Source organism: Sceloporus undulatus, chromosome 5 (assembly GCF_019175285.1).
Source record: "Sceloporus undulatus isolate JIND9_A2432 ecotype Alabama chromosome 5, SceUnd_v1.1, whole genome shotgun sequence".
In the NCBI taxonomy this organism is placed as follows: domain Eukaryota; kingdom Metazoa; phylum Chordata; class Lepidosauria; order Squamata; family Phrynosomatidae; genus Sceloporus; species Sceloporus undulatus.
The window spans coordinates 26,959,577-26,987,192 of NC_056526.1; the positions used below are offsets into that span (position 1 = coordinate 26,959,577).

Below are 27,616 nucleotides of genomic sequence, written 5' to 3' on the forward strand. Positions count from 1 at the left end.
GAAGAAAGGTCCTAGGGCAGTGCTCCAGATGCCACTTCTCCAAGAGGAGGTTCTGGGGACCGGCTGGATGACCTTGCAGTCCTTTTCAGCTCCGGACCTACTGAGGCTCCGCCACTATGATTCTTGCCCTTCAGGCCTCGCCATGCCCACTGGGCCACAGGAAGAGGACGAGGACTTGGGGGAGGAAGAGGAGAGGAAGGTCTGGTAGGCTCTGCATGGCTGGGGAGCAAAGTGCCATTGTCCCTAATGGTGGCGCGGTCATGCAGCTGTGCCATTATTGAGGTCAATAGGACTTGAGCATCTGTGGATTTTGGCATCTGTGGGGGGATCCAGAATGGATCCCCCGTGGATACCAAAAGCCCACTGTACTACCTTCAGTTTTACTTCTCCAAACCCTTGCCTTATTTTGCTGTCTCAACTATTCTTGAAGAAATGAAAATAAAAACAGCACATTCCACACCTGCAACTTTGGTACAGGAAAATATACATATGAAAACATTCCAGTGGTGAAAAAACAGTGGAGGAGATTTCAAAAGCTATGCTGGACTACTTCAGACTTTACATTATGTGCAAAATCAACCACCTGAACACTTACATGCCAACAGCAAATCAAATTATTAAAGAAAATCATCCTATTGACTGCCAAATGAGATAATAAATTTAAAAGGAATTTCGGACAGCAGCAAATCACATGTATTCCTCTATGGAGAAAGAACAAATCTGGGGAAGAATGATAGGTAGAAAATCTGATCTATTTAAACCTCATAATTAATGTGAAAGAAATGGTTTTGAATCTCTTAACATCTTGTCTTCATTGGCCCTTATTCTGAAAATATACTCAAAAGATGAGTAAATTCAGCAATAAGACTGCAAACTAGTTCAAAAAGATCTCTGCTAAGCAATAGGCCATCTGGATTTCAGGGACAATCCAGTCTCATGAAAACATAGGAACAGTTTTGCACTTACCATTGATATACTTCCCAGAGAGACCGGTTCTGGATTCTTTTGATCTGAATTACTGTTGCTTTGGGCATTGTGCGCTGAAAATTAACCTGAATCTTTTTATACTCACTGGAAGATGGGAGTAGGGTGATCAGCTGGGGGGGAAAGGGAGGGTATAAAAATACATCTCTAAAATGAAAGCTGGAGTGGTCTGAGAACTAAAAAGGTCTTTTAAATAAGGTAATAATTTATTCTTTTAGCAATCAAAACAGGTCAGAGGGCTTCCCTAGATAACTACTGGCCACAGTGATAAAGAGACTGAAATGTTACCATACTTAATGTGTTTTGCATCATAAACCCAACTTTCAAACCCATTTTCTAAAATGAAGAAAATACATGATTGAATCATATTCTTCTTAATACCTTGGCCTAAATCCTGTAAGTTTCAACTGGAGCAGACCAATTAATCAATGGGATTTATCTACGTGTTGATTTACAATTCAACATTTGAATAAATGGTTCCACTCATTGTGACTATATATATATATATATATATATATATATATATATATATATCAAGGCCAACATATACAGTACCAATACTGAACTGGCACTAATAAATGAGAGGATTAGATAAAAGGTCTGATCTTTTATCATTTGCAATTCTTTGAGGAAAAATGTTTCTCTACTCTGAATGGGATAAATGTATCACCAGTGTCACTGCTGTATATCTATGTGTTGCCTTTCAGTGGACTCTGACATTTTATTTTGGTTTGGACCACTCTGTCCAAAATACTTTATGTGAGCCACATGCGAGGTAATTCTGAAGGAAAAGCAATGATGGAAATAAACTCATCTCACCTTCCCAGAATGGGGGTGTTTCTAGAATTATGAACACCTGACCCATTCTGTAGTTCAAAATCTAAGTATGCTAAGGTAAGAATATTAATATTTGCATGAATTGGTACAATCCAACCTTTTATATTGGGTACAGTCATTCTGGACAAAAATTGGAACACTCACACACACAAACTTCCTATGAAAAGAGTACATATCCTGCTAGATAATAAGACATTATAGGGACCTGACCATACATAAAAAGTATGTCAGTGAATCATACCGAATATCCCAATTCTGGTAAAGCCGACTGGTCCCAGTGTGCTGGAATTATTGTGCTTCCTTTCAACTGCTCAGTTCCACTTAGCAAGTAAAGAAAATCATAATTAATAAACCTCCACTTTTATAAATATGATTAACGATGAAGCTTACAGCAACTAATCAATAACCAAAATGAATATTGTTGTAGAATACCAATATTAAACTAAACAGGAGCCAAATCTTTAGTTTTATGCACATATAAGGAAGCACTGTGCCCAGCTCAAGATGTAGTACTAACAAATACCCCCTGCCTTTAATGAAGGACATGTTGGGACGATTAGTCACAGGCAAGATTTTTACCAAGTTGGACTTGAGGGATGCTTACTACCGAGTTCGCATCAAGGAGGGGGATGAATACAAGACTGCATTTAACTGCCCCTTGGGGGCATTTGAGTACCTGGTTCTTCCTTTTGGCCTTGCGGGGGTGCCTGGGATTTTTATGAGGCATATTAACGAGGTACTACATGACCTATTGTTTGAAGGGGTCCTGGTAAGGTGCAAACTGTACTAGACTGGGCGCCCCCTAGGAACCGCAAAGATGCTTAAATATCTTGGGCACACTCCTGAACTCTGATGTGATCCTGAATGCCCAGGTTCCAGCAGTGGCCAGGAGTGTAGTCGCAGTTAGAACTAGTGGGCCATCTGTGCCAGTTCCTTGAGGTGCCAGATCTGGCTACTGTAACACATGCCTTGATTACATTCTGACTGTTATGTAGTCTATCTGGGACTGCCTTTGGAAACTGTTAAGAAATTTCATTGATTTCAGAATGCTTTGGGCCAGACTGCTGACAGGGGCTACTTATGGCATATATATAAGATAGCCTTCTAGGTGACTGCTCCCAGATTGTGAAATTCCCTTCTATGTAAGATTCAGTTGGCCCCTTCATTCCTCTCTTTCTGTCAGCAGGCCTTTGGCTTTAATTGGGACTGCACTCATCTTTTTTTAAACTATGTTTTAATTGTATTTTATATTGTTTTGTAACATAAAATTAGTAGTGACTCCACAGTTATTAGTGGACAGCAATTCCCCTCAGTCCTAGTCTGTATAGCCAATAGTGAGGAATACTGGGAGCTAGTTGAACATCATTTGGAGAACCAGACAATTCCCTCCCATTTTACACACACACACACACACACACACACACACACAACAAACCCAGTTTTCTTCTTCTTCTGTTCTACTTCTTTTAGAGACATGAATTTGGGCCGCCTACGAATACTTCGTTCTGTGTGATAGCGCACATTTTTCTGTTTCATAGCTGGAAAAAAACCCAAGAATATTGCTTACATCTAAAACACTGCCTTCATATTTGCCAGCAATATCTCTTATTTGAGTAATAGTGGCTTGAAAACCAAGATGTGAAGCAGAGATGAATGTTTAGAGACCACTTCCTTCCCTCTAAATTAGACCAACTCATGTGTCGAGTAAACTCCATCCATAGCTGATGTTACCCACGAAGGTGTGGGTGAACATCAGACAAAATGAGAGCTGAATCCAATTACAGTGGACCTCTGGTATCTGCTGGGGTTTAGTCCCAGGAACCCCCATCAATATCAAAATGTGTGAATGCTCAAGTTCCATTATATACAATGGGTTAGTAAAATAGCACCCCTTATATAAATGGCAAACAGCAAGGTTTGCTTTTTGAATTTTTTTTTCCTGAACATTTTCAAGCCATGGTAAGTTGAATCACAGATAAGGAACCTGTGGATACAGAGGGCTGACTGTACAGCTAATTTGGCTTGTAAACTGAAGTGCTCTCCTGACCCTATCACAGGGTTTTCTTGGCAAGATTTGTTCAGAAGGGATTGCTTTCACCCTCCTCTGAGGCTGAGAGTGTGACTTACTTGCCCAAGATCAGCCAATAAGATTCCATGGCTGAGCGAGGAATCAAAAAATTCTGGTCTCCCAGTGTTCTAACCCACTGCTCAAACCACCACATCACACTGGCACTTTTTCTGTATGCTACTCTGTATAATACTGTGTAACTACGATTTTACTTTTGAACGTAGACAAGTCATGGCATTTATGCATTTATATTTACAGACATGTACAATGCTTGACATATTCAGTGACTGCTACATGCCACATGTTTTGTGTTCATTTACAATATATGAATGTTATACAGTAGTGGAGATTAGTTTAGTATTCTGTGCGTGTGGTCAATACTATTGTCTGATCTGTTGCTTGGTTTTAGGAATGACTTCTCCTTCAAAGAATGGAGATCTGTTGCTAGATTGACTAGACAGCACTAGGTCAGAGTGACCAAACTCTGGAACTCTACTTCTCGATCATCTTTGTATTAGATTACTCCTTGAGAGCAATGGTTCATTGAGCAGGGGGTTGGACTGGATGGCCCTTGTGGTCTCTTCCAACCCTATGAATCTATGATCACTGCATTACTTGTTATCAGTGGTTTTCCCAGCCTGGGTGACACCTGGTGCTGACGGGGCTTCCTGGCGTGGGACTTTTGGGGTGGAGCTGGAGGGTAGGTCCAAAAGGGCGATCGCTCCATGCCTTCTGAATTCAGGAAGACTTGGAGGCAGACTCCCAACCCCTCCAAGGCTTGACTTCCCTGCCTCACAGGGCAGGGACTGGGGACGCTGCATCCTCCACCTCCCTGCCTTACGAGGCTTGGAAATCCAGCCTCGCAGGGCAGGGACTGGGGACACTGGGTCCTCCACTTCCCTGACACATGACAGGGCAGTGGGAACCATTCACTAGATGTCACAGACCTGCTTAAAAGAAAGCCCTTTACCAGTCCCTTCTTTCCTTCTCAGGAGGAAACTAGACAGCAGATGAGAGGCACTGATCCACAGAACAAGCTGCCCTTTTGGCAAAGCAGCTTCCTTTAAGCAACATTGCAAGAGGCCGAGTCTTGTGTTGCTCAGAGCAGTCTTAAAACTTGTCTGCAAGGATTCTCTCTCTTCAGTAAAGAAGATAAGTAGAAAAATTTCTCCTTCCCATTCAATAACAATGAGGAACATTACTTGTTGTGGGAAGAAAGGAACATTTTGGCCCCCATTCCAACAAGAAGGCACACCTTTCTGCTCTTACTGAATACAAAAGTACATAATTTCAGGAAATGTCCCATTTCTGGAAACTCGCTACTTCCTAGCTCTGAGAGTTACTGAATGGTCTGGCTGCGATATGAGCTTATATCCAGCACTATTCCAACCCACCTCATTTGATTTAAGCATATCAAGAACATACCTTTGAAGTCAATCACATACTCATGTCTTCCAGCTGTGAACTTGAGTGTTGGTGATGCTTCAGACTGATAGGCTTTCTCCAAGTCATAGCTGGACACTGTAGCAGCAGCATGGTCAGCATCCTACAATCACAGAGCCACAAGGAACACTGGTGCATCAAACTTTACCTGAGAAAGTATCATAGTTTTAACAAGTCTACAGGTGGAATGGTAAAAAAGAAATATTCACTGATTACAGTGAATCCCCCGAAGCTTCTCTTAGCATCAAAATTTGATGTCTGGAAGTCTATTGATTTATCCCAACTACAGTACTCACTGTATCTATTGTAAAACCAGCTGATTCAATGACTTTACTCCAGTCAGGACTAAAATAGGATTTATGTGTTATTTGAGAAAGTAAATAAAAACACATGGAATCAAGAGTTTTAAGTTTCATTAAAGCACAGGGTTGAACATGGGTTTACACCTGAAAATGTTTCTGCTGTTATCGATGCAAATACAAATCCTTCGCATTTAATTCATGATTTATTTACTGCATTTTATTTAGCTTCTATGTCCCCATTCCTAGTATAGGTCACACATGTACACAAAGAAGGCCCTATTTTGGAAATTTATCCAGTACCGTGGCCAACTTAATCCGGTCTTGAAAACAGGACTACACAAAAATCCAAACAGGCTCCATGTTTAATCCCTGTGAGATACAGGACATCAGGTTCTAGATTCCAGTATCTGTGACATTTTTTTAGTCTCCAAATCTAACAACAATACCCCATTAATAAATACAATGTATGACTTATTGTATTTAATAAGATTTGTGGGGGTAATTTTCAGAAAAGCAGGCTTCAGTCCACGGTTTGATAATGTTTATACTTCAGTCTGAGGAGATTGTAGGTGTTGATGCTAATGTGTTTGATTTAAATGTAAGCTTCTCTTTAAATCAATAATAGAATTTTACAATAACTGGTGTTTAAAATTGGTTTTCATGCTTTAAAAAAAAATTTCCTTTTTAGAATCAGTTTCAGCATACCAACCCGGACAGACAGATATTGACTTTTAACCTTTCTGACCACAGAGAGATGGCCCTACAATGAAAAAACTTAAAAGACTGTCCCAGGTGGAAGATTCTGGGTTGTGTCCATGATAGTAAAAAGCCTATCATGCACTGTACCTACACTTTAGGATCAGTCCTAATAGCACATTCTACTAACCTGAAGACAGTTTCATTAAGCTACTGGTCTGTTTCTAGCAATTTCAAATGTTAGTGTCCATCTTTAAAGCCCTACAAAATGCAAGAATCAAGTACTTGATAAATTAAATTCTTTAGTGGTTACAGTGTTGGACTGGAACTTGGGAAATGTTGAGGGCCTCACCAAATCATGAAATTCACAATTGTGTGTATGTGTGTGTCTGTGAACATGTATGTGTTTGGTATACACGTGTACATCTTCAAATTGTCTCTCAATTTATGACTACCCCATGAACTTCAGAGGGTTTTCTTAGGCAAGGAATATTGAGGTTGCTTTGCCAGTTCCTTCCTGTGAAATATAGCCTGTAGCACCTGGTGGTTTTTTTGGCAATATCCCATCTAAGTACACTCATCCCTCCAAATTCACTGGGGTTAGGAGCACAGGACCCCCATGAATGTGGAAAAATTGCAAATAACAAAAACATTATGTTTTTACCCTAGAGAACATCCCTCTAGGAATCTTTAGGTCCTTCTGTACAACTCTGTGGTCAACATCTGCCATACACTAACCTTCAGTGCAAATTTTGGTTAAAGTTGACCATAGAGTTGTGCTGGAGGACCTAGATATTCCTACAAAGAACATATTAATAAAATCCGCAAATAATCAAATTTGCAAAAGTCAAATCCGCAAATGTGGAGGGACAAATTTACTAACTAGGGCTGACCCTGCTTAGCTTCCATGATCAGAGATGACCTTTAGGATATTTAGGTCCTCACCAGAGTTATTTTAGTCCACTCTTATGCAAACGAGTTCACAGAATTTTAAAAGATCTTCACTGGCTGCCCATTCGCTTCCGAGCTCAATATAAGGCGTTGGTAATTACCTATAAAGCCCTAAATGGCTTGGGTCCGGGATACCTGAAGGACCGCCTCTCCCCATACATTCCGTCCCGCACCCTCAGAACATCTGGGCAGCAACTCCTGAAGGTGCCGGGGGCTAGGCTTTCCTCCGTCACCAAGCGGACGTTTTCCATCGCCGCCCCGGCCCTCTGGAATACGCTGCCCGCTGAGCTCCGCTCGACTACCTCCCTGGCCCAATTCAAGAAGGATTTAAAGACCTTCTTATTTCATCAAGCATTCCCCCCATGAACATCATTTAGGGCCTCCCTCCTCTTTCCGTGGCCATGAGGAAGGGCTAATTGGGGTTTTATCTTTTATCTTTTTTATTGTTTTTATTGTTTCTTTGATGTATTGTTTATGCTTGATTTGCTTGATTTATGTATGTATATCTTAATTGTGTGTAAACCGCCCTGATCTATGGAAGGCTGCGGTATATAAATAAAACTTTTATTTATTTATTTATTTAGAATTGTTCTGAAAACAAAATGGGATGGAAGACAACATTCATTCATCTGAATATTTCTATCCCACACTATTTCAGAAGATCTCAGTGTGGGATGAAATCAATGAAGCCACTGCTTAATGATCCAAAATAATTTAAACTACAGTGGGCCCTTGGTATCCACTGTAGTTTGGTTCCATTACCTCCCTCCTCCCCCCGGATACCAAAATCTGTGGATGCTCAAGTTCTATTAAATACAATGGGATGGTGAAATGGTGTCCCTTATATAAAATAGCAAAATCAAAGTGTTTTTTTATTATTATTTTGTCAAACCATGGATGGTTGAATCCATGGATACCAAGGGCCAACTGTATTTAAAAATAATCAAAATAATAACTGTAATCTGCAAGACAGAATCAAGCTATAATCTGGTGAACAGCCAGATCTCAATGTGGCACTGGAACGAACTCAATACTGGTGTCAGTCAGGGATCCAGGATATTTAATCACCTTCAGCTTAATGGAGGAATGGTAGGATATAAACCTAACATTCACAAGTAAATCACTTTATCCCAGACAAACACCTGGATATGTCCTAATTATCTTTGGAAACTCTCTGACCTGGTACTTCTACTCTGACATGCCAAGCATGTTTCCTTACCAGGGACTAGCCTTTCTTGGTTCCATCTGCATTTGAGGTACTTTCCTAAGAAAGACCCACTTGGCATTTATATTGTACTGGGACATTTATTATAACTCATCTTCTGTGATCAAAACAAACAAACAAACTAACTCAGTGTAATTCCTCTGGTATTCTAGAATCTCTTTATTTTTCAAAGCCTTCAAAAACATGAATGAATCTGATTTTGTGCTTTTTCCTTTTTGAAAACTGTCTGTGTATTTACTTGTACTTGGCTGTATTATTCATTTGTTTGAGGAACATATCAACTGGCCAAAATAAAGACGGAAAATCTACCCTATGGCTGTGCTCTTATACAACTTTGATTTATTTCAGTGAGAAATGTGCAAGAAAATGCTAGTGAGTTTGCACTTCTTGAGAATTAGCGACTCTAAAATGGAAAGCAGATTTAACCAGATTTTGAGATTCAGATTTCAATATCACCCTGGCTGACAGAAAAATGTGTTTTAACACTTTTCATGTTTCCATGGCACTTATAGCTGCATATAGATACAAAGGAGGTGCTGCGATCTCATTTCAGTGTTTTTGCCCTAGTATTACTTACTTGTATTCCATATTCATTCCAGATGTCATATTCATCTTTCCAATACCAGATCCAATCAGTTGTGAGAATATAATGTGGAGCTTTAGTCACAGAGGATGCAGTTGAGAGGCGTCTAAGTTTGGCACTGCCACATGTCATACTGGAGAAATCAATGACTAGAGACTTGGAGTCTTTCCCAGCACTGTTGCAGGTAAATCTGTGGGTAATTGGGGTTTTTTTTTTAAGGTTTAGAGTTCACTTGAAAATATTGCAAAGATCTATGAATGTGATTTTTGGGTCTAATAATGCCAAGGTTGCTATTTTGTGCAAAATAAAAAAAAAATTATTCTGCTCCAACTGAGAAGTTATGCAAGTTCTCATCTCATGATAACTGAGAAGTTATCATCAGCAAATATTTTTTGCAAAAAAAAAGGAGGCTAACTAACCAAAGAAATTTTTGTCTTACATTTGTGAGACGTTCATCAATAGTGAAGAACATCCTTCCCACTCACTCCAATAGGCAGAAATAGTACAGATCTTCTTCAGACTGCCCACCAGGGGGAGCAACCCTTCATAAGGCTAGCCAATGCAAGGCCGGCTCTAGGTATTTGGCCACCCTAGGCGAGAAATATTTTGCCACCCCCCACACACACACTTCAAAGTGTAGGGAATGTAGGACAACTGTAGGACAAATTGTAGGATGTTCCAAAAAAATGGAGAACACAACCAACTAAAAGCCAAAAACATTAATAAAAAACAATATAAACTGATGTTTCTCAGTCATGTTCAAAATGGAGGACATTTTGAAATTCTTCCTGGATAGAAGGATTGGGATGTAGCTTTGTGTGGTTTGTGCGTTGGACTAGAACTCTGGAGACCAGGGTTTGCTTCCCTGCCTATTGGGCGACCTCAAGCAAGTCACACGCTCTCAGCCTCCTCAGCTGAAGGCCATGGCAAACCTCCTCTGAACAAATCTTGCCAAGAAAACCCCAGGATAGGTTTGCTTTAGGGTCTCCATAAGGTGGAAAACAGCTTGAAGGTACACAACAATAAACAGCAACTAAGTACTGTACCTTTAAATGCAGTGCAGAGTCCAGCATGGTGTAGTGGCCTGAATATTGGACTAGGACAATGGGAAGCCAAGGTTCAAATCCCAGCTCTGCCATGGAAACCCACTGGGTGACTTTGGGAAGTCACACACTCTCAGCCTCTCAGAGGAAAGTAAAGGCAACCCCCCCCCCAAGAAACTTGCCAAGGAAACTCTATAAGGTTACCATAAGTTGGAAAGGAGTTGAAAACACACAACAACAACAACAGAAGAAGAGGAGGAGGAGGAGGAGGAAGGGGGAGGAGGAAAAAGGAAGAGGAGGAGGAGGAGGAAAAGAAGAAGAGGAGGAGGAGGAGAAAGAAGGAGAATAGGAGAAAGAAGATAAAAAAATGAAGAGGAGCAGGAGGAAGAAGAGGACAGGAAGAAGAGGAGGAAGAGAAATAAGAAGGGCCCAGCCAGCAAGCAACAAACTCCAACTCCCAGGACTCGGGGCAGGGGAGCACGCATGTGTGTGTCAGAGAGAGAGACTCAGGCTGCATCCACAGCCTAAGAAATAACCCAGTTTGGCAATGCTTTCACTCTTTGTATGGCTCGAGGCTATGGAATTCTGGGAGTTGGAGTATGTTGTGGGGCCTAGGCCCACAACAAATTTCAACTCCCAGGAGGAGCACGCGCGGGCGACACATAGAAAGACTTAAGCTGCATCTAGACTGGAGAAATCATCTGGTTTGGCAGTGCTTTTAAGCATCCTAGCTCAAGGCTATGGCATTCTGGGAGTTGAAGTTTGTTGTGAGCCCAACTCCCAGAATTCCATGGCCTAGAGCCAGGAAAGAGTGAAAGCGATGCTAAACCGGGTTATCTCTCCAGTGTGGGTGCAGCCTGGAAGGCCCACCAGGAGGGAGGAGGGGAGGAAGAAGAAGAGGAGGGTGGAGGGGAGGAAGATGAGGATGAGGAAGAAGAGGACTGCTCCATCAAGCAGCTACGCCTCCCTGCTCCCACGAGCAGCACCCAGGCAGCTCCCTTGCCACCCCACCACGCCAGCGCCGCCTACTGTTTGCTGCCCCCATGCGACCACCTAGCTCGCCTATATGGATGGGCCGGACCTGAGCCCTTGTTACAGCTTCTGATGCTCCTAGACCTGATTTAGTATAAACAGAATATTAAAATAGCTAGAATGTTAGATTTCTGCTGCTGGTTTGTTTTTTTATGTGGTGGTTTAGGGAAGAAAGAGGGGATAAGAAAAGAACTAAACCAAAGGTTTAGCGCTACTTTTTTCTCCCTGGTCTCTGCACATGAGGCTATACTGCTGTAATTTGCCTCACCTCCCCCCCCCCCTATTCCTTGCACTACATAGGCACTGCAGTGGGCTCCCTGGTCTCGCAGGCTGGCACTTGTAATGATCTTCACTTTAGTGTCTCCCAGATAGGCTTCTCTTTCCTGACTGATGGTGAGATGCATCATATGAAGAAATGGTGCACCTCCTGGGGAATCTGAATCTAGAAGAGCTCTTGGAAGAGATGGATGCTTGGAAGAGACTACAAGGGCCATCCAGTCCAACCCCTTGCCATGGTGGAACACACAATCAAAGCACATCTGACAGATGGCCATCAGAGGAAGCATACTCTACTGTCAAACAGCTATTACTGTCAAGACGTTTTTCCTAATGTTGAGATATTCTCTTTTCCCATAGTTTGAATCCATTGCTCCAAGTCCTATTCTCTGGAGCTGCAAAAAACAAATTTGCTCCACCTTCAGTATGATAACCCTTCAAATATTTGAAGAGGGCTATCATATCATCTCTTAACTTCCTCTTCTTTAGACTAAACAGAAACTGAGATATTTGCTGGACCAACATATAGGCATGTGTAAACAGCAGGTAGTTTAGTGTGTCCTCATAAGTGGAAGGAAGTTCCCCTTCCTCCCTATCAGATTAGGCAAAGGGGTGGGCTTCCCCCGTACACTTCTCTTGTCAGATGGTCCCTTTAGGGGAGGAGTGGGAAGGCTTTCCTATACTTCTTTGTTGGGAGACCCTATTTACCAGGCTTCTTTGATCCTCTGAATGCAAGGCAGAGGCCTCAAATATATATACCTCCTGCAGGAGTGCCCTATTCTGTGCTCCACTGCTGAATTAGGATGGCCCTCTGACCTTGGGGGTTCTGTGCCCTTGATCATGGCGACCTTGCATTTCGATATGAAATCCTCAGTGTGGCCCAGATTGTGTGTGTCATTTGCTGAGTTTAGTAGCGCTCTCTCAGGGGAAAGCAAAACGGAGGGAATGCCTTTCTAATGCTGTCTTACCCCCCCCCCTTGCAATGTTGGATTGCACTGTGTAGGGTGCAGCAACTGAGACCAGGGCTGTGACTTCTCAGGTCATAAATCCTCTAAGCCAGACCATAAGGTCTTGGTACCAACAGCCTCCCGTGTTTGTTCGCTTCCGCTCCAGCTTGTTTCAGGCTAACATGCAATCTGGACTGTGACATGGAGGGAATATTCCCCTCCCACCTGTATCTCTGCACCACCAACATCACTGGTCCAGACCAGCTTCAATCAAGACTTGCTGCTCTAATGAGCTGGAACAAGGTTTCTGGATCAGCCAGGGCTTCCCTCTTCACTCTGGGCTACCCTAGGTATGCATGTCACTCACATGGTTTTCCAGCTCTCTCAGGGAAGGGAGAAGGGAGAAGGGAAGGGTAAGTTGAGGCAGGTTTGAGACATAGAGACAAGCAGTAAGGATGCAGGTTAATTTTAAAAAATAAATAATAGGGGAAATGTCAGGGGGAAAAGGGGGGGGGACGAAAAGCTGTGTGTGTCCTATCAGAGAGGCAGGGAGGAAAGAGACTGGCCTTACTGAGGGTTGCTCTCCCTGTTGGGCTTTCTCAAAAAGCCTGCACTACAGTATTCCTGCCTATTGGTGGGAGTGAAAGGAACAATGCACTCAAGGATTTCATCCCTTCACTAATGGGAAAAAGCTTTTTCCCCCCCATGGGGACCAACAGTTCTAAATGTATACTGCTTTGATACAATTTCTTTTTTCAAACTAGCTTTCTTCCCAGAACAAAAATAATAAAAAGCTTTCCAGTTGTGCAAAGTTTGATTAAGATGACTCTCTTGGTCTTCCATTTCGTAAATGAAGCAGAAGCCAATTTTCAACATTACTTGTCAGTTTAATCAAAATTCTGCATGACATAACATAGGTTAAATCATAAAAATATAGTACTACATAAAAGCAGCCACCCAACATCCAAAACCTTGATAAAATATTTAAAGCAACAAATACCAGGGAAGCAACTGCATAAGTACAATTTTATATTAAACAAAGCCAAACCTATCAACACATGGATACCTTTCATAAAATGGATCACAGTAGGACTGTTCAATTTTCTCCATGTTGTCTAGATCTTTCCACTGGGCTCCATCAAAAGTTTGCCATTTATATGGCAAATGGAAATGAACTCGAATGCATTTATCTAGATAAACCAAAATTTAGGTTAAATATCTGACATACTAAAATGGCTTTAAAAAAGAAAACAGAGATCACAATATATATAGGTAAAATACCAAAGAAAAAGATTTATAGTGTTTTCTTTAGGGAGGATAGGGACAATTTTCTGCCACTGAGATCCAAAAAAACCCAGATATATATGCAAAGCAAAAATAAAAAATAAAAAAGGAAAGGTTGATTATGGACCTGATGACCTTTAGCTACATATATGAACGGATTCCAATGATCACAAGGGTAATATGAAAATTATACCTCAAATAATTAACCTGGAATATCTCATTCTCACAAAGAAAGTCATCATGTGAAAGGAGGAGATAGACAGCAAATCCAGGTTGCTAAGAAGAGTGAAACAGTAAGCCAATATTTTCTGAAACAGAAGGAAGTGAGTGACCTTCATTCTGCTGAGAAATGTGCCCTAATAAAGGTAATCTCAAATTGTGCCAGTAAGTGAAAGACAGGTATTCTATAAATTGAAGGACATGTTGAAGCAAATAGGTCAATGCATGCAATCTTCAAACAGTATCCAATGCAGGTAATGGCAAGCGTGTGAGGAAGACAAGACAGGAATAGTGTTTGTTTTAAATAAGCTAGATAAATCTCATGGCTCATGCCACAGTTTCTAGTACAGTAGGTAAAATTTTGTGATGTCTGAAATTGAGAGCAAAAAACCATACATCCATGAAAAAGCAAGAGAAAGCTTGATACAACTAGTGGGAAAAGCCCACTAAAGGTTTCCCGACAACTTACCTTGAAAGCTACAACTTTTCCTAATGTGGTATAAGCAAATCATATCTGATTCTTCAATGCTGTTTGTGGCTGATGGAACCTGTGCACTGCTCTCTCTTTTTTCTGAAGAAGAAAATTAAAATGTACACTCTTGCAAATTCAACACAAGACAGAAAAGGATATGCTAAAAAAACAGATCACTTGTTTCAAAGCTGGATAGCTATGAATCATTAAAATTTTTCAGTTTAACAACCAAAATTCTAACCAAATGAGCACCACATCCTAAAATGAGAAACCAAAATAGACAAATATATGTATAGTGTTATTGTATGTTGGTGTCTAAATCTGTATGTTGGTGTCTAAATTTGTAAACATGCAGCACTATGACACTTATCCTAGTGTTTCAAGTTTACTCTTGATATCTGTAACTGTTGGGATATAGCAACTTCACATGATGAGACCTTATAGTAATGCATGTCTATAGTAGTTTATTGCTTACTAACAGCCCCTCCTCATTTCCAGTTTACTGAAAAAGAGCACACCTCACCTTTTGTCCCTGAAGAAGAATCCATTACTCTCTTCCTTTGCCTTTTGTCCGGAGTGATGCCTGCATGATGAGGGAATCTTTCCTAAGATGCATGTACACTACCTTTTCTACCTCATATTTCTTGCAACATGAAGCTAGTCCTGTGTATCTCTTCATACAAATGATTTTATAAGTAAACTTGTTTATTTTCACTTTAACCAAGTGACTGTGTTTTGATTGGGGACACATGGGCTGTGAGATAAGTGGAGCTAGTTAATTTTCCTGCTCATCTATATTCCGCTGTGTTTACTCTGCTAGTGAGATTAAACCATCTTGCCTGCTTCCCTGAGTTTTCTAACAAATCTCAAGAAAGAACTGCATTTCCCAACAGTAACTCAAAACAGACAGTAATACAGCCCATGCGCCCCAACTGTGGACATGCCATCCACGGATTTAAGCATCTGTGACGGCAAACCCCATTATCCCTAATAGTCGCTACCATTGAGAACTTCAGAGCAAGACAATGAAAACTTAACATCCTGTGGTTTTTAGCATCCACAGGGTCTGTGTGTGTACACCCAGAACAGACCCACCCACCCCCACCCCCAGATACTAAGAGCTGACTGTAGTCTCATCCACCCACCCACATCCTGGGAATCCACACAGGTAATGAAAATAGCTATTGCATTTGCAACAGTAGCACAGCTCTGTAGTTTCCACCCCCAGTGGCTGGGAGGAAGCTTTGATTCAGAACACCTACAGAACAACCTGACAGGAGAAGGTAACAGGTCCTACTATGTGATTATATGGATTATATGGCATATATGGAGTTTGACACCCCCATAATACTACATGCAATCTATCTATATAAATGTTGAGCACAGGTTGTCCTACATCCTATTGCTTATACCAACTAGAGCAGAACTCACTGAATCTAGGAATTTACCTACATGTTATCTTATCATTTAAGATTTGATTCAGTGGGTCTACTCTAGCAGGTTTTCAGCCACTGATTCCAAGACAAAGCAAGAAGAGAACAAATGTGCATGACCCTGAGAGCTACTCAGTTGTTCAGCAAGGAAGAAGATGCCTTGAGTCCTTATGCTCAGGCATTTTATATCAAGGCATCTTATCAGGATATGAATATGTATAATAAATAAACAGAGATCAAAGAGAAGCCGAAAAGAGTAAGTGAAGTCTTGACCTAATAAGTGCAGTTTTCAACATGTAAAGCCTACTGCCTCTTCTTTTCCTGTGTGTGGACAGAATGCTGGATTAGGACTGGGGAGGCCCGGGTTCAAAAATCCACTCTCTTTGAAAGCTCACTGCAGAGCCTTGTCTTTGTCTTTGGGGTGACACAAACTACCTCGAAGGAGTGGCTTGCCACCACCCCTCTGAGTGCTGAAACGGGGCTGTGGCAACCATATGCCTCACCCCCAATCTGGTGTTTTTCCAGGCCAAAAAGAAGTGGCATAATGCCGCTTCTTTTTGGCTTGGAAAAAGGGTGCCCTTGCTGCCACAGCGGCACTTTTCCACACTCCTTTCGGCAAGCAGCATGTGAACACCATGCCAAAGGAGTACCGTAATGCCGCCTGCCATGCGGTCAGGCAGCTGGCATGACACCGGCTTGGGGGTAGCATCGGGGCATGCATTGTCCAAACGCCACACTCCCATGCCACTCCCAAGCCAACTGATCTCACAGCACTATTTTATGTAAGAATAGAACAGAGGTGGAACCAGAACCACTGTGCCTTGAGGAATTTGGAGAGAGAATTCAAGATAAAAAACACAGTAAGTAAATAAATCTGGTCTTCTCCAAAACTACTATTGCTTTAGCTTTAACTATATACTCACTTTAGCCAGGTATCTGAAGGGAATCCACAGACAAGTGACAGTGCCATCCCTTCACTGATACCAATTTACTCTTTGACATGTCCCAAATAAATTCTAATCAGTGTTCAAGAAAAACAGAAAATGGGATTAAAAAAGAGTATGTTCATGGCCCTAATTGCTCAGCCACGATAACAGATGGTCTCAAAAGACCTCACTATTCAATCTGAAAGGTTCTCTACCTGTGTCTTAGAAAGCCATGAACACATATTCTGAAACTGTAAACAAAGTTTACTGTAGCTTCTCTTTTCAGCTAAGAAATTAAGTAGAAAGGAGAGGTCTCTCCTCTATTTCTGAGAGGAGCTGGATTGTTGCTACAGAAGAACTCCCACAAGAAGACTCCCACAAGAAGGCTACAAACATCCTACAACATTTTCAAAGAGGGCGAAATACTTTTACCTCTGTGAGGTGATGGTGTACTATTTTTGATGTCAAATACATTCCTGTAGATCAAGGGAATTCTACTGATTAGAGTTTGGCTCATTCCCCATTTCTCCAGCTTCTCATAACAATCTGGATTAAAAACATCATGTGAGCGCTTGCAGTTGCTCCCGAATCTGCATTCTCCCTGGAGGTAGTACTGGCATATATGGAGTTTGACACAGATCTTCTTAAAGTTACAAGATCCATGAGGTCCATCCCCTTTATTATAGTATGTACATATCTGGGAATGGAAAGATAAAGACAAATGCATGAACACTTAGAACCCAAAACAATTTACAGTGGGCCCTAAATATCCATTGGGGTTTGGTTTCAGAATTGCCTGTGGATACCAAAATCCATGGATGCTCAAGCCCCATTATAGATAGTGACAGACTAAAATGACATTCCTTATATAAAGCAGCAAAATCAGGGTTTACTTTTTGAATTTTTTATATGTGTGAATATTTTCAAATTGTGGTTGGTTGAATCCACAGATGCAGAATCCATGGATACTGAGGGCCAACTGTACTGTAGTTGTGTTAAATAAAGTTTTAAGAGCAGTATGAATCCTCTGTATTTTTGAAAGAAAAAAGCTTTTCACTGACAAGATTCAACAAAAAATGTGTGTGTCTAAAACATCAAGAGACTCCTTTCTGTACCTTAGATCAGAGATATTCACTACTCATGGGCAAGGCTGTACAAAAAAATTATGTACAGCACTGTGTAAATTTACAGCACTTTATAAATAAAGGTTAATAATAATAATAATACATATCACTACTATGATTTCAGCTATGCTAGCTTAAGAATGCAGTTGCTTGGAGAGCTGAACCTCTGGAGTGGTATTCAGAGACATCAGTGGCAGTTTGTTATTTATTGGTGCTCTAAAAGGAAGCAGTTGTCTAGGTTTTGTTTCCTTATTGTCTTGTACATTTCAAAATCATTTTCATGTCTAATTAATCTGATTAAACAAGCAACATTTGAATAAAGGATATGTTCAATTAATGAAGCCTAGATGCTAAAGAAAAACAAAGTTTGTAAAAATGAAAATCCTGGTCATCATGATTAGATTCACCATCTGTACCTAAAATACTGTTATATCAAAATATTAAAGTTATATGATGGTCTCTCTTACAGAACCCTTTCCTACTTTTTGCCAAATGTCATACCAAAATATCTCCCCAAGTCCATATTTTGAATTCCAATATTCTTAGCCTTTCACTAAAAAGATTCACATGAATGGGAAAAAAACCCCTGCAACTTCTGTCCAAAATTGTAAATCAGCCCTCCTCAACAAACATTGTCTGAAAGCTTTAGACTCTAATGCCATTCATCAGCAGCAAACACACATTTTGGACTACAAATCTCATCACTGCAACCCTCCCCTTCCACCAGTATGGTAAGACTACAACTCCTGCCAACCCTGTTCTAAAGGTGAAAAACTCCAGTGGACCTTATTATTCCCAAGGATTATCCAAGGGACCTCTAGACATCCTGGAGATTTGGGGAGTTATAGTTTAATACAGCCAGAAAGTATGAGACTGGGAAACCTAGTCTACATAGCCAGCAAAATATGTCCCAAAACAGCCAACACTATCATGCTGTTAGTTTCAAAGGCACTACAAGACTCCTTTGTATGCTAAATTATAGTAACCATTAACTTTATCAGGGCACCCTGGTCTCTGTAGTCAGTGAGAACACCAGAGAAGACCACAATCTGAGCAAGATGGGACCAGCAGCCAGATTTCCAGGAACCCTCTGCTTCCAGTTACGGAGGTTCCACTCCCATGTATAATAATATATGGTGTAATATACAGTCAACAAACACTGGTAGACCTTGTCTCTTCAAAAGTAACCATCACAACTTTCTGAGGCAATTCAGTTCAGTAAACCAGTATGGTATAGTGGTTATAGAGTGTGGCTCTAAGATTTGTGAAATGTAGTTTCCACTCCCTATTGGGTCATAATACTCAACCAATGACCTCAACCAATTACAGTCACCCCTCCTTTATCACAGACTTGAGATCCACGTTCTTGTTTATACATGGAGGGGCAACCTCTGTTAACCCCAATGGGGCACGCCCCTGCAGCGCGTGCCCCCACCCACTTGCAAAAGCACACCCCATTCAATCCTATGGGGCTTGAATACATGCAAGTCCCCATTTTTGTGGGGGGGGGGGCAGAATGGACCCTCCCCGTTCAAAAATGGAGGGCTGACTGTACTCTCTCTTTCTCTGCCTCACCTCTCTCAAAGGGTCATTGTGAAGATCAAAAGAGGCTTGAAATCTTTGGAGGAATGGGGAAATATAACTGTGCAAGCTGAATGAATGAAATCATTTTATTCCTCCATTACTAAAAAATATGGAAATGTTTATTGACTTTTATGTTAAGTATTTTTCATTGTGATATAAATGTAAGCATACCAAAGTCTTTCATCTATTAATTTTTTAGATTGTAAGCCTGAAGGCAGGGAACTGTCTAATTAAAAAGAATGTATGTACAGCGCTGTGTAAATTTACAGCGCTTTATAAATAAAGGTTAATAATAATAACAACAACAACAACAACAATAATAATAATAATAATTTACAGTACTAAACCCCATACTTTCAATAGCGATTTTCAAGGCAACCTGGCAACATGAATGGAAAGCTAAGCATACCAATCACAATAGCAGCAAATAACAAAATGCATCATGCTATCAATTTAATGGCCATTAACCTAAATCTAGGTGTTCCTCCCAACTAGCATTAGCAATAGCACTTACGTGTCTATTCTGCTTTACAGTGCTAAGCACTCTCTAAGTGGTTTACAATATGTTAGCCAATTGCCCCTAACAAGGTGGGTACTCATTTTACCGACCTACGAAAGGATGAGAGGATGAACTAGAATAGATCCATTGAATCAATTGAGCTTATATAAATATTGACTTAGCACATCAACATCAACATTTATTCAATATATCTTCTCTCACTGGAACTAACAATTGGATTTAGGATACTGTACAAGACTTTCAGTAAAAGTATGGACTTTCCTACTGTTTTCCATTATTATATACTGGAGCACATATCCAACACTTCACAAACACCATACAGGGTAGGGCAAAGTTGCTTAAACAATACCCAAAGCTTGTGAATTGTCTACAACAGGCAATAATCGCCTCTCAGCAACCAACAAAACTGTGCCAAACTCGCTACCTTAACAGAGGCATGTGAGCTAGCAGCTTGTTTAACTGCAGGCTGTAGTAACATGTGAACTGGCATCTCATTCTCAAGAAGAGGTGCACAAACACATAAAGGACCCCAGCTTCATCACATTTTTAAATGCAGGTAACCTATAATGATCCTTTCTTTATCTCTCTACATTCCTTGCACCAAGCAAGCAGCACATTCCAACCTTTCAACTTTGAATACAGCAGGATGGATCCAAACTTACTCCTTCTAAGAGCAAACAAACTAGAGACACAAATAAATTAAGTCCTACTGATTTCAGTGCACCAACTCTAAAGTCTGAATCCAACTTAATATGTAGGCTGGTTAATTTCTCTCATACACCATAATAGATAGTTCAATTTATTTTCTGTGTACAAACTTGAAACAGACTTGTGGAATAACGCTTGGAGTTACAGACATTCAAATGTTTTATTTAAAAACAATTAAACAAGTAGAAATACAAAACTAGAATTCTCAAAACTCTAGCCAAGATTTTTTAGCTATAAGAAAGAGCTCAAAGAGCCATATGATGCACAACCAGAATTTTGCAGTCACCTTTGTCCTGAGATTCATTTAAAAGGAAGCATCAATCAAATGTGTGACAGTCCTCACCTCAGGCAAGAGTGAAGGATCATTCTGAAGCAGCAGCTGACATAATTCATCAGAGCTTAGGTTTTCCAGCTCATGCTCTTTTAGGACTGCGAGGTTATGGGGTGAATGAAAATCATGGATGAACTTGCATTGCTTCCTGGAAGTTTGGAAAACATTAAAAACATGCTAGCTGAATTCTGGTTTTTATCATCAAATATAAATTAATTTTAGGACACATAGCCTGAAGTAAGCTGTGCGTATTTACTCAGAAGTAAATCACATTGAATTTAATGAAGTATACTCTCAGATAAGTTTACACAGGATTCCAGACTCAACAATCTAAGTCCAATTTTTTTTAGGAAGGGAATAAAGCCAAATACTCTGGTGCTTTGTACAAGAGGTTTTTTTAAGGCTAATTTCATCATAAAGAGGTTCTCTAAGTTAAGAAATAGCCAGAAAACAACACATATACAGTTAGGACATTAATCTTTGTACGCCGCTTTGATTGTCTCAACAAAAAGCGGAATAGAAATAAAAGTTGTATTATTATTATTATTATTATTATTATTATTAGGACAGAGAGAATGAAGGCAGGGATGATGAGTTCATGGTAAACTATAAAAGATCACAGAACACTCAGGAAACACAAAGTGGCAGATACAACTGCGCAGCAAGTCATTTCCTTCCTATGCATACAATGACATGCAAATACAGATTGAGTATCCCTTATTCAAAATGCTTGAGACCAGAAGAATTCCATATTTTGGATTTTTTCAGATTTTGGAATACCTGTATTTGCATATACATAATGAGATATAATGAGGCTGGAGAGAGACTGAGGTTCTATGTAATGGTGGGAGGCGTGGATTCCTGCCTTCTGTTTCTCCAGTTGCATCATCATCATCATTCACAAATACAACAAGAGCAGGGGTGGGAATTATATCATCATGCAAATGTTGTTGGACTGCATCTCCTAGCATTCCTCACCAACAGCAATAGTGCTAGAGCTGTTCGGAGTTGTGGTCCACAAGATCTTAGAGGCTACATGATAACCAACCCTACCCAAGACCATGGCTTAAACTGAATTGGTAAACCCAACTAAAGCTAATTTGGTCATGTCCTCCATTTTTCTTCAATGCCCTCCATATTTTGCAGTGCCTTCTCCTTTGCAGTGAGGACCTCTGGTCACTCAGCATGGCCCGCACCCCTCCCTGGCTGAGCATTACTAAGAAGCATAGCTTTTACAATTTTTTAAAATTTTATTTATAAAATTATTAAGCAACGTACATGAATACAAAAAACATACAAATAAACAACATACAAGAGACATATAACAAAAAGGACACATTACTAACATAACATAGGCCCCGTACAGACGGGCCCTTTGTGGCGTGCCCATGACGTGCTAGGGTTGCTCAAGGCTGGGGTGTGCACACGGCCTGCAAACCTAGCACATCATGGGCCCACTGCGTCTGCGCAGCGCCAACCAGACAGGGCACGTAACGATGACGTCGCAGCTGTGCCACTTCCAAACAGGGTGGCGCAGCTACGAAGTCACCGCTCCGTCTCTGGCGCTTTGCTGCGTTGCAGCAACGCCAGAAAAAGGAGCCGCTTCTGGGAGCTCCTTTTTTGCTGTGCAGCAGCGCCACACAATTTCTTTGCTGCGGTGCTCCTGCGGAGCAAAAAGAGGCACCAGGGAGGCGCCTCTTTTTCGCACTCTGTACCGTGCCATAGTTATGTTAGTACAGTGCGTCCTCGCCTTATGCGGGGGATCCGTTCCGGATCCCTCCGCGTAAGGCGAATTCTGCCTATGCTTGAGCCCCATTGGAAACAATGGGGCTCGTGCGCAGCGGCGCGGGCGCGCGCAGGACGCCACGGGGGCACGCAACCATTCAATTGAATGGGACGCGCCACCCCTTCCGCCCCCGCGGCTTCAGCATGTATGCTCAAGGCCGCGTATGGCATGGGTGCAGTGTAATGGCTTTTACATTTATATGAGTGTTTCTAACCTTTTTAAAATGTGGTGATGTCCTCCATTTTTTTTCAATGCCCAACATATTTTGCAGCACCTTGTCCTCCTTTGTGGTGAAGACCTCTGCTCACCCTGCACAGCCTGCACCCCCCGGCTGAGAATGACTAAGAACCATGGATTTTACATTTATATGAATGGGTTTTTTTTTTTTTTTAGCTTTTTCAGATATGGCCATGCTTTCATTTTTTCTTGAATGCCCTACATATTTTGCAGCGTCTTGTCCTCCTTTGTAGTGAGGACCTCTGGTCACCCTGTACAATGGTGTTACTAATGGGTTGTAGACCACATCGAGTGACACCCTAAAAGGAAGTGATACCACTGTTCCTCAAACACCTCCCTTTTGGCAGAAACAGGCTGTGGCATTCACTTGCTTCCCTTTAAAATGCTTTAAGAGATGCTGGGAGTGGGTTGAAGCTCAGTGGGAGGACAAAGGAGAGGCTCCGTAATTTTTAAAAATTAAAATAAAAATTTCAAATTTCAAAAAAATATTTTAAAAAAAATACAATTTCAATAATTTATTTTTAAATTTTTTTATTCTTTTAAAATTTTATTTCAAAACATCACATTTTAACCAAATATTCATTATGTATATGTAAATACATTTAGGTTATGTATTGTAAGTCGTAGGTATAATTTTAGCTTTGCAAGTTGTTTATGTCACAACTATTAGCATGGCATTCAGCGATAGATTCGTCCCTCCACATCTGTGGATTTGGCTTTTGCAGCTTTCATTATTCACGGATATTATTATTATTATTATTATTATTAACCTTTATTTATGTTTTCACTACAAATATCTAGGTCCTCCAATGCAACTCTATGGTCAACTTTAATCAAACATCGCACTGAAGGGCCTAGAGATTCCTAGAGAGGACACTCCACTAGCCATTTGTAGCTCCTCTATGGTCAATGTCTGGCAGATGTTGAGCACAGAGTTGCACGGGAGGACCTAGATATTCCTAGAGAGGTGTCCATAGAGGTTTTTTTTTTAATTATTTGCAATTTTCCCACTTTCATGGGGGTACTGTGCCCTTTTAAACAGAGGCTGGATGACCATCTGTCGGGAATGCTTTGATTTAGGTTTCCTGCATGACAGGGGAGTTGGACTGGATGGCCCTTGCAGTCTCTTCCAAATCTATGATTCTGTGATTAAATGTGGAGAGACAAGTGTATATAGGAATTTGGATTTACAAAAAATATAAGTGCTAAAAAGCATGACTAAGGAGTCTGTATGGTGTGGAATGGGAGAAAGTCAATGGCGGGAGGTGACACCATGAGTTACCTCTCTGGGTGATGCCAACCCTAGGGAGGCCACAGACCTCAGGAAGGGCCCTGGAATGGCTCTGTCTCTCCAACCTCAGGGAGGCCATTTACCTGAGGGAGGATCTGCTCCCTTTCTCCTTAGAATCATAGAATTGGAAGAGACCCCAAGGGCCATCCAGTCCAATCCCATTCTGCCATGCAGGAAATCACAACCAAAGCATCCCCCGACAGATGGCCATCCAGCCTCTGCTTAAAGACCTCCAAGGAAGGAAACTGCACTACACTCCGAGGGAGTTTGTTCCACTGTCCAACAGCCCTTACTGTCAGGAAGTTCCTCCTAATGTTGAGGTGGAATCTCTTTTCCTGGAGCTTGCATCCATTGTTCCGGGTCCTGTTCTCTGGAGCAGCAGAAAAACAAGCTAGCTTCCTCCTCAATATGACCTCCCTTCAAATATTTAAACAGGGCTATCATATCACCTGTTAATCTTATCTTCTCCAGGCTAAACATCCCCAGCTCCCTAGGTAGTTCCTCATAGGACAAGGTTTCCAGACCCTTCACCATTTTAGTCAGCCTCCTTTGGACATGCTCCAGTTTCTCAATGTCCTTTTTGAATTGTGGCGCCCAGAACTGGACACAAGATTCCAGGTGGAGCCTGACCAAAGCAGAATACAGTGGCACCATTACTTCCCTTGATCTAGACACTATTGATGCAGCCTAAAATCGCATTGGCCTGGTTAGCTGCCGCATCACACTGTTGACTCATGTTCAACTTGTGGTCTACTTGGCCTCCTAGATCCCCTTCCCATGTCTTCTCCTTCAGCCAGGTGTCTCCTTGGAAGGGTCCCCAAGCCTAGCGAGGCCCTTGACCCGAGGGAGGCTCTGGAAGGGGGTCCTCCGACTCACCTGGTCCCTTCATGGCGGCATCCTCCATAGACGAAGTAGCGGCAGAGATGGAGCTGCCGGCAGCCTCCAGCGCACTTCTTCCCTCCGCCATGCTCCCGGCAGAGCCGGGCCTTGCTGGTGGCCACCACCACCACCACGCTCCCCGGGGCCTCCTCGCCCCCGGCCTCCTCTCGGGTCACCCGGGTGAACTTGCTCCCGTCCTGGAGGAGCTGGGCCAGCAACTCCGGCTTGTCCTGGAGGCCTTGGCGGCGGCAGAGCTCCCCTTCGCTTAGGGAGCCGCCCGAGGCGCATAACTCCCTCAAGAGCTTGGTGGCCAAGGCCTGGCGGAGGTGGCTGGCCATCCCAGGACCCTCCTCCTCCGCAGAGCCCCTGCTTTGTCTTCCCTCAGAGCAGCCTCGCTTTCCTCCTCTTTGGGCGGCTAGTGTTGCTGCTACTGGCCAGAAACGAAACTGAAAGGCTGCATGGCGAGGGGAGGAAGAAGAGACCAGAGAGAGGAGGAGGACTGTCTGTGTGGGGATTGCAACGCCTCCCGAGGGGCCTCCCTGGATTTATGCAGCCTCCTGGGAATGGGCTCCTCCTTGGCACCGCTTTAACTCTTTGTCTGGCTCTTGGCTCCGCTCTGGGCCCACAACAAACTCCAACTCCCAGAATTCCATAGCCAAGAGCCAGACAAAGAGTTAAAAATTGAATTTTTTTTTCGGTGTACAATTTGCAAGACACGTGTTTAATATTTTCATTCACAGTACTTCACTGGTTACATCTAATTCCTTGGGATGCATTTCCTCTCATAACTACTTCTTAGATACATATTATTGTAACTAAACAAAAGAGATTTCTCCCCCCCCCCCAGTGTAACCAACTTTTTAGTTACTTTTATAGTTACAATGGGGGGCTCGATAGTAAAGGACGGATTACATAGTTGCCTCATGCCATACTTCATGCTTCGTCCTGAGTGTTGGATAGGAAAGCGGATAGGAAGAGAATATGGGTTGTTGTTTTTTACAATAGGTCAATAGTTTGTAACATTCAGAATTTACTTCTGAGCAACAAAAAGGCATAGATGCAAATGAAATGTTTTTTTTTGTATATTTGTTCATATATATATATATATATATATTCTTAAAGCTATTTAGAACTTACTGGATCTTGTTGCTGTGTGTCTCCAGGTTGTTTCTTATTTATGGCGACCCTAAAGCGAACCCATCATAGAGGTTTCCTGACAAGATTTGTTCAGAGGAGGTTTGCCCTTGCCTTCCTGTGAGGCTGAAAGATTGTGACTTGCTCGAGGTCACTCAGTGGGTTTCCGTAGCCAAGCATGGATTCGAACCCTGGTCTCCAGAGTCATAGTCCAACGCTCAAGATAACTCAGTGGGTTTCCATGACCAAGCATGGATTCAAATCCTAGTCTCCAGAGTCTAACACTCAAACCACTACCCCACACTGGCTCCTTATTGTGCATATTTATGTGCCTTCAGGTCACCTGTTGACTGACCCTTCATAGGGTTTACTTAAGGAATACTCAAGAGATAGGTTTGCCAGTTCCTTCCTCTGAAATGTAGCCTACGGCTCCTTATTACTGCTGGATAAACACACTCTTATCTGGGTATAAGCCTCAGAAAACCCAATAAATGCATGTAGTATCACATTGCATTGGCATTTTTTACCCAAGTGTTTGGAACAATTCAGGAGTCAATGTACAAATAATCAATTGCACAAATTAACCAACAGATGCTGGCGAAACATCAGGAAGAAATTTTTTTTCTAGAACATGGCCACATAGCGTGAAAAACCCACAACCCCCCCCCCCCCAAAAAAACCTCGAAAATGTAAAATAGCCCCGTGCACAAGACACTTGTGTGTTGAGTCATGTTCCATATATGAAGCTTAGCCACACAGATGTGGATACTTAAACAAAAGGGAAATCCCAGAAAGGCAGGGACAACATTGCAGCAGCAGAAACTTATTTTAGAGAGATATTATTTCCAAAGGATAAATTTGTTCTTCCAACCTGCCACTGAAGTTACATAACTGAGCAAGCAAAAAGAGAGGCTTTGTGTGTGAATGTAAATGGAGGCAGTACATGCTCTATCTCTTGGCTAAGAATGCAACAATATTTGATAAAAACTAGAGCTATCACTACAGACAAGGCCAAGACTGCTCCTTGCAACAAAACAATTCAGCAGAAGCCTGCTGCATATATACTCCAGATGTATTTGTCAGTACTGGTTCCTATTCTTTTATCTTTGCTCCTGCATCCGTTTGTTAGCATGAGTTGCTAGATTTCTCATTCTTCAGAACTCAGCTCCAAGCCATAAGATCATGTGTGGAGAAAGTGAATGCTACCTTTGCAACTCCTGAAGACTTCCATCACTCTCCTGAAGCCCCAAGACCCCTCCAAAATAATTTTGGGAGCAATTTCCGCCATGCCCAAACACCCT

General features: G+C 41.7%; 1 protein-coding gene across 1 annotated transcript in view; it reads right to left on the reverse strand.

Moving 5' to 3' along the window:
• LOC121930651 (protein mono-ADP-ribosyltransferase PARP12-like) overlaps positions 1-25,715 on the reverse strand; it is a 31,525-nt gene extending 5,810 nt beyond the window's left edge. Inside the window, exons 1-10 of the mRNA XM_042467276.1 lie at positions 25,179-25,715; positions 21,001-21,136; positions 17,154-17,418; positions 14,360-14,461; positions 13,454-13,577; positions 9,084-9,279; positions 5,315-5,435; positions 3,257-3,359; positions 2,063-2,141; positions 967-1,097 (exon numbers count right to left, since the gene is read on the reverse strand). Of these exons, the coding sequence (XP_042323210.1) occupies positions 967-1,097; positions 2,063-2,141; positions 3,257-3,359; positions 5,315-5,435; positions 9,084-9,279; positions 13,454-13,577; positions 14,360-14,461; positions 17,154-17,418; positions 21,001-21,136; positions 25,179-25,519 (1,598 nt within the window). The 5' untranslated portion in view covers positions 25,520-25,715. The remainder of the gene's footprint in view (positions 1-966; positions 1,098-2,062; positions 2,142-3,256; positions 3,360-5,314; positions 5,436-9,083; positions 9,280-13,453; positions 13,578-14,359; positions 14,462-17,153; positions 17,419-21,000; positions 21,137-25,178) is intronic.
• Positions 25,716-27,616: the final 1,901 nt, after the last annotated feature.